The following is an 11391-nucleotide window of genomic DNA, read 5'->3' as shown; positions in this document are numbered from 1 at the left end:
GCTCATTTCATTTTGCAACCGGTGATATCAATGTCGCGGAAAGCAGACTTCTGGCAGATATAGCTTGGGACTTGAGCATGGATAGCCAAGAGATGCACAGAATGGTAAAGCTGATCCGTGGTTCGAATAGCATCCCAGCGCTATGTAGCCACGGGCCCATCTCTAGCCAATTCTAGAAGCAGGCGCAATAGCGTGTGACCAGGCTGATCTGATTGAGTTGGGATGTACACAGAGACCAACTTTACCTTCCATGATTCAGGTTGGGTTTTGGCTATTCAGTTTGGATATCGTTCGTCACGTCAATTAATACTACTGTGCAGTACCTATTGGTTTTCTCATTCAACATCCACAGGCGAAATTCGATGGTCCAGGTACGTTTCTACGACGAAACGTTGCCATCAAAACGCTTGGCAGATGTTGCGATCACGACAAACAAGGGACCTGCAACATGGTTGTCGAGCAAGAAGACGAAACAACCATACTGTATCTACCACCAAGTTTCTGCTCAATTCAACCACCTTTCGCTTGCGATACAGTACTGTACATATCAAAGTACAGTACACAATGTCTCATCTTCCTCCTTTTCTCCTTGGCAATGGCGAGGTATCTCATCAGGGTGGTAGTACCAGGACTACCTCGACGGCCACGCTCACAGATGGTACAAGCACCTTTGGAATCAACACCCCCAGCCTCACCCACGACAGCATGTCGTCTGAGCTTACTGGGACACCGTGGACACCGGAGCCTGTGGTCTGATTGCGCGTATTCCAACAGGCTGCCGATGACATATTACAGCTCGTTGGGCGATTTAGGTTCAAGATGACACAGGAACGCTCACGACCCCCTCTATCAAAGGGGCGCTTTTCGCGGACCAGAAATCGTTCCGACTGGCGTGCCTGATGTACGCAGACAGAATCTCCTGTGTAATCACAAGGTTCCATGCCAAAGTTTCAGAAACAGCTACAGCGTTTCCCGACCGACACCAGGAAACACGTAGCCGAGAAAGGGCTCGTAGGAATGGAGAAGGGACCGTACAGCGAGTCTGCATTTCAACCCTCAGGTCCGAAGGACTAGGATGTGGACGAGTATGTATCCACATACCAGTATTTCATCAGTGCCATCAATTTAGCCTTGTATTCGGGCTTTCTACCCATCCTCACATAACCTAAGTAGATAGGACCGACTACATACAATACAGTACATACAACTCAAGAATGAGTAGGTTATTTGGGAGCTGCTTGATTACCTGAGTCAACGTTTGATACTGGAGTGGGGCGGGGGGATCAGTCTTCGTGGCTCTCTTCAAAGCTCGATTAGTACAGGAGATGATGTAAGAAAGGCTGATCGGAGGAGAGTATAAGGGGAAAGGCCCCGATCAGACATACACGGGAGGTACAGCGCACTTTTTCACTTCAATCAGACATATACATTTTGGAACTGAAGCAGAGCCTTTCTTATGACTTACTTTCGAACGTGATAACACAAGACGATTGAAAGGTTCACCCTTTCGATCAGACTTCGTAATATGCTCGATTAGGGGGCAGCGTCTACTCTGATCGAGGCAATTTCGGGCCGATCAAGGACCACCTTGTGTTGCATTGATAGGTTTTGGTGGTTTCCTTTGAATCACTGCACCGCTAGAGTCCCCCTTACTCTACACACTTTCAATACATCAGAGGGGATTTCGGCCTTAAGTTGCGCACTTATTATTTTTTGAGTGAGGTTATCGTGGGCTGCAAGAAGCACGTTTCTGCTTAGTCTCAACACTTTACCTCACCACCGCGCGCCAAGCCACCCAGTCTGCTTGTACCAAATTGTGAATGTTTTCATATCGGTCTTTAGAAGTGTGGTGATACGCGAGTGTCTATCGCAATCTTCCATCCGGCTTTCATCTGCCAGTCTTCTCATATTGGGATTATTCTCTCAAGACGATGTGTTGCTCAAAAGACTGAAAGTCTTGGGAAACCCGGCACGCTTGGGACTGAAACCCGGTTCGTATCCTTCAAATCTCCTCATTTAGGTCGATCGGTGCTAAAGCACATTGCTTTGGTTCGACGGCCTGTTCCTGGAAGCTTACTGTTGGTATCTTTATCACAGGGTAGTTGGTTCCAACCGTGGGTTGACGAAGAGGTCAATTAATTTATTCATATGAAATTCTGCGCATGACGTAAGAGAACGTTCCAACCGCGGGTTGGGCAGGCCGCGATTCTCGTAAGTATGGTTTGTAAGTGGTCCCTGCGCGGGCCCCTTGCCTCGAGGTCGAATTGGACTTCAAATCCGACAGTAAGAGCCTTGTCCCCCCCCTCCCCACCCCTTCCTTCTTCCCATCGGAAAAAAAAAACAAAAAGCAGAAGAGTGATACTATGGAGATATCGTATAGTTACAATAGGGGCATCGACGTTGAATGTAGAGAACGGTTGTCTATTGGAAGTAGGAAATGGATACGAAGCTCGCCCTGAAATTAAGGGTGCAAGCGTGGTGTAGACCACAGTGATGTAATATGGATCACGTGTCATGCGGTGAGGCCACGGATGGTTGAAGCCATCACGACAGGAAATATACAGTAGTATTTGGATAGATGGGGATTCCGAAAGAAGCCCCGGACGAACGCCTTTTTGCATAAGAATTACCCCATTGACCCATGCCGCAGCGGTAGGTCACGTTCACCGTCGGTCCGACCACAATGCCAGCATTCCTTTGCAGCCTTGAGTCCTACTCATCGTAAATGATGCCGATAGCTAAGCGGACATGACTCCGCAGGTGGCCTGGAACCCATGTATCAATGGGCTTCAGGGCGATAGCGTCTAAATCGGTATAGACTCCGCCTCTAGCTTCCAGGAGATCTCGAAGCAGGCTAGATCCCATGCCAACATTATCCAGTTATTCATACGTGTGGTGAATGTCGAAGATATCGCCATAGTGTGACTTCGCAAATCTGTTGCCGCTTCTGCCGTTGGCCACGTGCTGATGTGCTCCATCGTCTTCCGTATCACGGATTCATCTATGTCGTTGACTTTCGATAAAGTGATCTGCCAGTTATGGGGCAGTATGGAGTGCTCTGATGGTGAAAGAGACCAAAAATATGACCGATAATGACCGATGCTCGCTGGCGCATGAGATCCATAGGGCGAGGGTTTGTTGCCCTGAGGCCAAAAACCCGCCTCTCCTTCACTTGCCCCGTCGTGGTATACGCCTACTAGGACCCGTCCGAGACACGGGATGTACTGCCCCGGTAATAGTTTTTCCTCGCCTTTTGCGTTTTTCCTCTGGGCCAACGATCGTTTGCGCATTCTTTCTATGGGGCCGCCGTGTCGACATCGTAGCATTTCTACTTTTGGCAGAAGTTATGGTGCTGCCCAAATGGGGAAGCGTTGTGTGAACAATGCGCGGCACACGCGAAATACCTGTCCTGCTCAGCATTAGCGAACATCGCTTTGTATATACTTGGGAAACACTCGCATTTCCATGCATGCAAGTCCACTTTGTCGTTTCGCCTGCAGTCTTAGACTCCAACAACCACCATCTTTTCGGACGAGGCCGAGGGTTTCTTCGTGGGCAGGATTGGCGCACGAAGCAGTTGTGGCTTGCCTCGGTGCATACCAAAGGAAATGCGGATCAGTGCGATGCGTTCGCTCCGATTGAGTAATATTGAATTCTGTCTCGAAGTCCTTGACCGTATCAGCGTCGGAGTCCATGGTTTTGCGTGTCGAGGTGTGATAAATTTTATATGGTAGAAGCAGGGTGTAGCAGAGGTTGATTGATTGATTGATTGATCGATTGAGTGATTCCTACTCGATTTTGGCCGCTTTAGTCGGCAGCTATGCTCGGATAGCGGGGTTTGGCCAAAAGCCGACGCGGTCCGGACGTTAATCCGCAGCGCCCCACTTCGCCAGTGCAAAACACCGACCAGCTGTCTCCAAATCTCCCACTTTGCTCTCCAACCTCAACTAGAGGGGGTGATGACATTCTGCCAGAAGGGAGTGTGGTGTTCGCGGACTAACAGTAGCCCGATCCATACCAATATCATGTGATCGTTCCTGATGCGGGGAGAGCTTGAAAACAAACCAATGATCGATTGGAAGAGCCGCTCGCCGAGCGTATCCACTCCATAAACCCCGGCGGTAATCGCTTGGCTACCATTCACCAGCACTGAGACGTCTCATTTGTACTGATTTTCCCTTGAAATGTTGGAGGTCTTACTAAAGTTGGCCACGTCCCCTCGACGTTCTCTGGATACTGTTGATCAAAACTACAATAATCTCATCATCTTATTGCTTCTCTACAATGCCGCTGACTACACGTCGAGCTTGGGAAACCGACACTGAACTTGGTCAATTGCTTGATGATGAAGATTTCTACGACCGGTGTCCCGTCCTCGTGCACATACAAGAGGCGGCAACTTTTGCGGCCGTTCAGACCCATACACCCGTCGGAAATCTATGCAGGACGGAGAGCCTCGAAATTCCGACTACGGCGAGCGAATCTGACATTGAGACGCCACCTCCCGGATCTGGTTACAATGGTGGGATTGTGGGATTACTGGGCGCTAGTCTCCAGTACGAGAAGAAGCGGATCAAGTTGCCACCTTCTTTTCTCTTTGGTCGTCAGACGAAGATGAATGATGTTGTTCTCGGTCCGCTCTTCTCCCAAGTGAGCCGGCATCATTTTGCTCTTGGGCTCTGCAAGGGCCAATGGGCTGTCTTGAATCTCTCCCCTAACGGAACATGGGTAAACCAGTACTTCCTATGTGGAGAGGAGAATCTGTGCGCACTGCACCCCGATCAGGGTAATGAGATACGATTTGGAGGTCTGCGACTCACGATTTACTGTCGTCATCCAAGCATGGCCAAGGCTTTCGATCTTTGGCCCGCACGTTCTCTGAATGCACCAGGTTCGGATGGGGGAACGCCTGCGACCAGTATCGTCAGCTCTCCCAGGTCATTTGGTGTGGACTTTGACCCGCAAATTCCGCGAATATACTACCTGAAGAACAGGAGCATCTCTTATCATACGACTTCGAAAGTAGCCGCCGAAAGATTCCTCGCCCTAGACGCGAAAAGCTGTGATTTTTACATTGCCAAGCTTGTCGAATCTTCGGATGTACAGAAAGTCAAAAGAAAGGTTGAGCTTCTACAGCCATTGACTAAGATCCAATCCAGCAAATTTCTGCACGGTCACACTATAGTTGCAGATGCAGACCGAGCATATCTCCTATCCCACTTCAGAGACGACATACAGGAAGTAGGAAAGGTTTCAGAGCTAGTGCACGATGTGATGACCAAGCAACAATGCCAAGCAGTGGCGCGGCAACTCCTCCAGAACTTACTCAGGGCTGTCTCATCTCTACACAGCTTCAACATTTCACATGGAGACCTCGGGATGCACTCTGTCTTTTCCACCTCGGTGTACGACTGCGACCAGCTGTACATCTCTGGCTTCTCTGAAGCATCCGTGCTTACGGAGGAACGAGCAAAGAAAGACTGCCTCGCCATTTTCAAAGTCGTCAGGAGTTTCCTCCGCGAGGAACCCGACATTGCCTGGCTGTCCAATAAACACTTGGATCCACTATGGAGGATACTGTTGAGGAACGAAAGGGCGTGGTCCTCGACAGCCATTGGCCTGTGCGAGCAGATGAACTTTACACACGAGAATGGCGGTGAGATGTGGACGCTGATGACTGTATCTCGGCACGTCAACATCCGCTATAAGACTGAGAATAATGAGATATGGCTCAAGGCCGACGACATCAAAGAATTTGTATCATTGGAAACTATGAAGAAGACACTGGCGAACCCAGCCGCGGCTCAGCAGGATGTCGATAAGGCTGTTTCAGCTTTGAATCACTATGTTCGAGATGATTACATCTCGCGACGCGACTACGACAGCTTTTCATTACACATGGCACGGCACCACGCGAAGTTTCTTGGAGTCGAGCATCTTTTCCAGCCCGGAATCGCCGGCAGCAGCAGTCAATCACCGCCGATACTAGTGGCCAGTGTCAGCATCAAGCTTCCATACCATGTCCGGTACGGGTTCATCAGTCTCTCAGGCCTCATGAAGATCGCCTCGATATTTTCTCTCGACACTATCCCGGGAGCGATCGTGGATCTTCTTAGAAAGTGTTACGAAATTCGAGGTCACTGCGCAGGGACTTACGTTCCTGTTGAGGAGCTAGAGGAGCTTTCCGGTTTGCTTGGACTCGAATATCCTGACGGAGTCATACTCGATCAATATGACAGGTCGCTCGAACATTACACACACTCAGAAGGCTGGTTCCTACTATCACCTCATGAGTCGTCCGAACTTGTTCCGGTCACGAGGGAAACTCGTTTAGTCTCAGGTAAGTCATCACTTGGGTCGTACTTGAAGGAGCATATGTCTCATACACCGCTGGATGCAATGGTCGACCAAAGTCCACAAGATCTTCTTGCCCACCAAGGCAACTCAAATGCTGTCCATTCATGTACAATTTCTTCGTCGGACGATTCGGCAGCATTTACATTTTCCAAAAAACGTAAGGTGGAGTCTAGAAGGACCGAGGATTGGGTGCTCTGCGCGATAGGAAAGCGGAAAAGAAGTCGAGCAAGACGGGCAGACATGATCAGAACTGAATTTGTAAAATCATCGAGGCACAGCTAAAGGGCAGTGGTCGACAGCGAGACATGAATTTCAGCATTGTAGCTGAGCCCATTGTCGCTCAGCAACCAGCAAAACCCAATGACAACTCATTTGAGCCTCGGCCGTGACGACTTTCTCCAAGATCGAATGATTGTATGGTGAAATGCTCGACGGAATGATAAGGCGAAGATACGAGTGTGATGTTCCGACGATGCTTGGCAACCCGGAGTAATTGCAAGGATAAGAGGAAGGCTGACTTTTACGCTATCCGCATGGTCGGTTAGTGGCCGGGCTTTTTTTCCGATAATCAAAATGCAACGGTGGCGCCAGAGAGAATATGAATGTTTTTTCGAAGAAAAAAGTGAAGACATCAGGAACTGTTGGCGGTGGGTTGTGTGGAAGTTTATGGGAGGGTAGATAGATGTAGGAGGTGTAAGAATGATGGTGAGTAAGTCCAAAACAGTTTATTGGAAATATTGTCAGTTACTGTAATGCAGAGTTTGAAGGAGATGAGAATGTTGCGGGGAGAACGACTTACATAGCATGAATGCTTGAGCTATTGTCAGAAACCTGTTCACTGAGTCCTCCAAGCTGGTCATACTCATGCACTGTCCTATACTGTACCACACTGTACGCTCTGATCATACATACAAGGCTATTGAATAGCCTGATTATGCCCAGCAGGCCACTATCATCTCTTTGAAGTCCTTTGCCTCACGCGTAATCGTATAAGACAATCGAGCGTATGTACTACGGCTTGAAAGGATGTTAGCTTATGGCCTCGAGGCATGATGTCTCCATGATCCTCTTACAGTACATGCTGTAGTTGTGCCTGCAGTTCAGTATTAACTTCCCAGTTCCGTATTACCATGCTAAAGCACCTGCGTTGTATGGATATACGGTACAGTATGTACGGTAAATACAACATACACATGACTCGGTCGACTATGTGAGCTCTACTTTGACCGTAGCTCTAAAGGTAAAGTGAAGTGTTCATTGCGCACAACTACTTCCAATCAGGGAACTCTGGCAATTGCATTCTATTGTACTCCTACGGCTTAGATACACCAGTCGTGCCTACGGCTCGAAAACCTCACGTGATACGGTCCCACAGCGCCTCCTTGAGCGATTGCAGCGACACGTCCGGATCAGAGAAGATCATCTGCAGCTCCCTCACCCCAGGCTCGTGTGGATCCAGAAGACCAGAACGTGCGTCCCGTGCGCTGGCCTCTAGCGCTAATGCCTCGTCAACACAACCGAGCCCCCCAGATCCGTTTATGCCGTCGAACTCGTCAGATTCGACCGACGTGAGAAGAGCGGTAGGCCACTTGAGACATCCAAGGTCTTCCAAAACGTCCATCAACGCAAAAAACCGAGCAATGGTAGTAGAGCTGTCGGACGAGTATTGGCAGCTCCGGTATAATTTCGTGAGAAGAAACTGGAGCGGCGTCTGGTCGCCCTCTGTTGATCGGACCCTCGACACATCCACTCCCTGGTCGAGCAAATACTCTACCTTGGACTTGAACAGGCTCGGCCTCCCCTCATTTAGCGCGTTGAACAAGACTAGGCCGACATCCCAAGAGTCGGTCTCCGCGTTGACGTCGGCCCCGTTATCGAGAAGAAAGTCTATGACTTCATTCGAATGGGCATGCGAGCTGGCCGCTTCGATCAGAGCGAGGTTCAGCTCTGTCTGGTAGTCCCACGAACTCAGTCCGCCCTGGCCGTCTACCTCCAGAACTAATATGTCGCGGAGCTGCTGTACGATCTTTTCCATTGCCCGTTTCTTCCACTTCCAAAACTCCCGCTCGGACGAGTATTGAGCGCTTGGCTTGTACCAGAACTTCATGTGATATCCGCTTCTTGCCGCCAGCGCTAGGGAGCCGAGATAGCAGCAGGAAAAGTCCGGGGAGCCGGGGTCGACGTTTGCTCCCTCGCACAACGAGCGACGAGGCAAGAAGGTCCCACACAGAACCCGGGCTCCTATATCTAAGAGGGCGTTGGCCGCGCGAAAGCTGCCCTTCAACAAGGCCTCGTGAACGTGGGCGCTCAGCTCACGGTCCGCAATGGCCCATTTTGGATTGGCTGGGGCATCCAGAGCTTGGCACAGAAACTCAGGCCTATCATACGTCACTGCTCTTGCCAGTACTGCGGGGTCTCGCATAGCTCTGGGTAAAAGCACCATGTTGGCGGTCGCTTAGAGACAGCTAGACGACCCAGCCGAGGAGCTTATCAAAGACAGATCGTCTATCGAATGGAGAAAGTCCAGTATAGGCACAGCTGTTTTTGTATTAGAACCCTAAGAAGGAGACGTACTGTAGCCGTGTCGATTGTTTTGATGCATGGTTTCAGCGAAAGTACTTCTATTGTTAGTACATACGTAGGGCTGTACCCAGGTGCTCATTCTGTTCAAGACCGGCGAAGGGATTGCTGACGGGCAGTGGTAAGCCTTGGAGTTGGTAGAGGCTGAGGCTACCTCGAGAACGGCAGCATGAAGCTGACGAGCTATGCCGTTGATCTGACGCCCTACATTAATACATGTCGAATGCTTGTATAGCAGAAACGTTGGAACTGGTGTGCATGGTACAGTTCTACTGTATTGGATCCCATAGCCCTTGAGATACAGTATGCGTAGAGTCCATTCCCCACTAGGCCTTCGTGTGTGGCTTGCAGAGGTCATCAGTCTTCAAATGTGTATACACTGAATCGTTGCTAACGGATGCTCGCCAAACGCCAAGTCGGTCTACCACACCTCGGCCTCTCAGCATAGCCTTGCAACATCCCATTTGGTCTCGAAAACGACGTCGCCCCCTTTCCGTGGCTAGTCGTCTTGCGCGTAGAGTAGTTGATGTATCATGCGGCGGCTGTTTTGCCGACGATCCGGCGCGGCATGAGAGGTCTTCGGCGCCATCGCCTGATGACAATATGAGAAATCACTCATATGCAAGAAGCTCGTGGTAGAACAATGGTACGTGCCACAGGCGGTGCAACGAATCCGTAGTGGGTGGGTAACAGGCAGTTCCGGCGGGAGCACGTACGTAGCTGATCAGCCGACTCGGTGTCGCAAGACCGGCTGCCTGTCGCTTACCATGTCAGCATAGAGAATAAAGATGCATGGGCCTACTACTGTGTTTCCTGAGCCGTAGCAGCTAGAGTCCTCAGATTATGCTGTACAGTACAGGGGTCAGCGAAAAGGGATTCATCTCATATTCAATACACTTTTCTCTTTCCGCACGGACGTTTGATATCTTGGCACCAACACAGTCTGGCTTAGTACGGGAGTACTTAGCCCAGAAAAACCTTAAGTTGATAGGGGTGCTCCATCTATGGTTCGGAGCAAACATTGGCTTCGATGTCATCACTAGCAGGGATTCTAAGTGGATTGGAAAGCCAGTTCTGGATTACCCTGGATTACCTAACCTCTGTTATTGGAGATGGAGAGCGTGCCCAAGTGTGTGGGTCGGTCGTCGAATGACGTGTATTGTGTTTGGCATGTATATCTGCAAGCCAGGGTTTGATATACACTGTGTAAGCATCAAAAACGGCTTATGTGTCTGTGCGGAAAGAGATCAGAGAGTTGAAGAAGGTGAAGGCCTTTTCGCGAACTCCTGTATGCTCGGACAGTCTTAAGCAATGAACTAGAAGATAAGTTTCATTTCCTACTTTTGAGAAGCAACAGTCATGGGCTTCTGCGGCGGCCTGAGATTGGTCTTTGCGTGCCGTATCCTTTCGAGGGGAGCAATCAGCTTCCAACGAGCCAGAAACACAGTTCCATTTTTGGAAGCCGGTCTTGGCTGCAATGACGGAGTTCGTGATTCCCAGTGCAGTGTATAACCCCTGTTGGAAGGGTCAAAAGCGGTGCAACAGTTTCTACTGCTACAACCAGAGTTGCGCTAGTCGTCAAAAACAGAAGTGGATGAGAAAGATACGTTATTAACCCCAAGGTACTAGCGCCAGATTCAGCGCCAGATCTGATCGTAGCCAAGAAAAGTCTCAGACGATGAAGGTGGTCCCGTCTGAGAAGGTGGGGTGGATGATCACGTCCAAAAGATGCTCTACCGGATGGCCCCGCCAGATGCTGGCGCCAGATCGGGCCGCATCCACCTACGCCCGGGCCGGAAGCCGTCCACACTTTCGTCGCCTAGTCTGGACTTGGTCTAGACCCCGCCCGCCAAAAGACAACCGCCGGCCGTTTGCTCCTCTGGAAGCCGCAAATGTGTTGTTTTCCGCCAACCCCTGCCACAACGCTCACCAAGCGATCCTCCAAGATGCAAAAATGCTTGTTTCCCCAAAGGCACACAGTGGGGCCTTGAAGCCATTGCACGATGAGCAAACCTGCCTTTTACCAGGTTACAAATTTGCAGCAGAGGAGAGGATGTCGATGAAAGTTTCAGTAGGGAGGTCTCTTTCCACTTGGAATCGGGACTTTTCTTGGTGGGCTGGGCTCCCAGCCCCACCCCACCACTGAGATGATGTTGATCGTGTGTTGACGCTGCCATATTGTATGGCGGTGCCGTTGATAAACTTCCAACGATGCCGGGCAACGGCTTCTGCACTTTATTCCGTCGATGATCATTCCAACGATGCCAGTCCACGGTTTCTGCGTTTCCTATGTGTTCCGTCGAGCGGACATTCTCGACGGTGGCGAAAACGGACTCTACATTTCATTTGATTTCCGTTGATGACCATTCCAACGGTACCGCCGAGATGCTGTTCCTCGAGCGATGTGGGCGGCGAAATTCGGACCCTGCAACCTCCTCGTGGTGCCGCCTGGGA

General features: G+C 50.2%; 3 protein-coding genes across 3 annotated transcripts; 2 read left to right on the top strand and 1 right to left on the bottom strand.

The window, feature by feature from the left end:
• Window positions 1-595: 595 nt before the first annotated feature.
• Window positions 596-823, top strand: CTAM01_16990 (uncharacterized protein; the record flags this gene model as incomplete). The annotated part of the gene is made up of 1 exon (XM_060532982.1): window positions 596-823. One exon carries the CDS (start codon window positions 596-598, stop codon window positions 821-823), a length of 228 nt encoding a protein of 75 aa, XP_060372442.1.
• Window positions 824-4284: 3461 nt separating this feature from the next.
• Window positions 4285-6611, top strand: CTAM01_16989 (uncharacterized protein; the record flags this gene model as incomplete). The annotated part of the gene is made up of 2 exons (XM_060532981.1): window positions 4285-6340; window positions 6568-6611. 2 exons carry the CDS (start codon window positions 4285-4287, stop codon window positions 6609-6611), a joined length of 2100 nt encoding a protein of 699 aa, XP_060372441.1.
• A 1100-nt stretch (window positions 6612-7711) lies between these two features.
• On the bottom strand, window positions 7712-8800 carry CTAM01_16988 (uncharacterized protein; the record flags this gene model as incomplete). The annotated part of the gene is made up of 1 exon (XM_060532980.1): window positions 7712-8800. The coding sequence occupies one exon, from the start codon at window positions 8798-8800 to the stop codon at window positions 7712-7714; it is 1089 nt and encodes a 362-aa protein (XP_060372440.1).
• Window positions 8801-11391: the final 2591 nt, after the last annotated feature.

The sequence above is a fragment of the Colletotrichum tamarilloi genome (genome assembly GCF_030869305.1).
Source record: "Colletotrichum tamarilloi strain Tom-12 chromosome Unknown Scaffold_298.1, whole genome shotgun sequence".
Taxonomy (NCBI): domain Eukaryota; kingdom Fungi; phylum Ascomycota; class Sordariomycetes; order Glomerellales; family Glomerellaceae; genus Colletotrichum; species Colletotrichum tamarilloi.
Note: the sequence above shows the minus strand (reverse complement) of the source record. Positions and strands in the feature narration are given on the sequence as shown.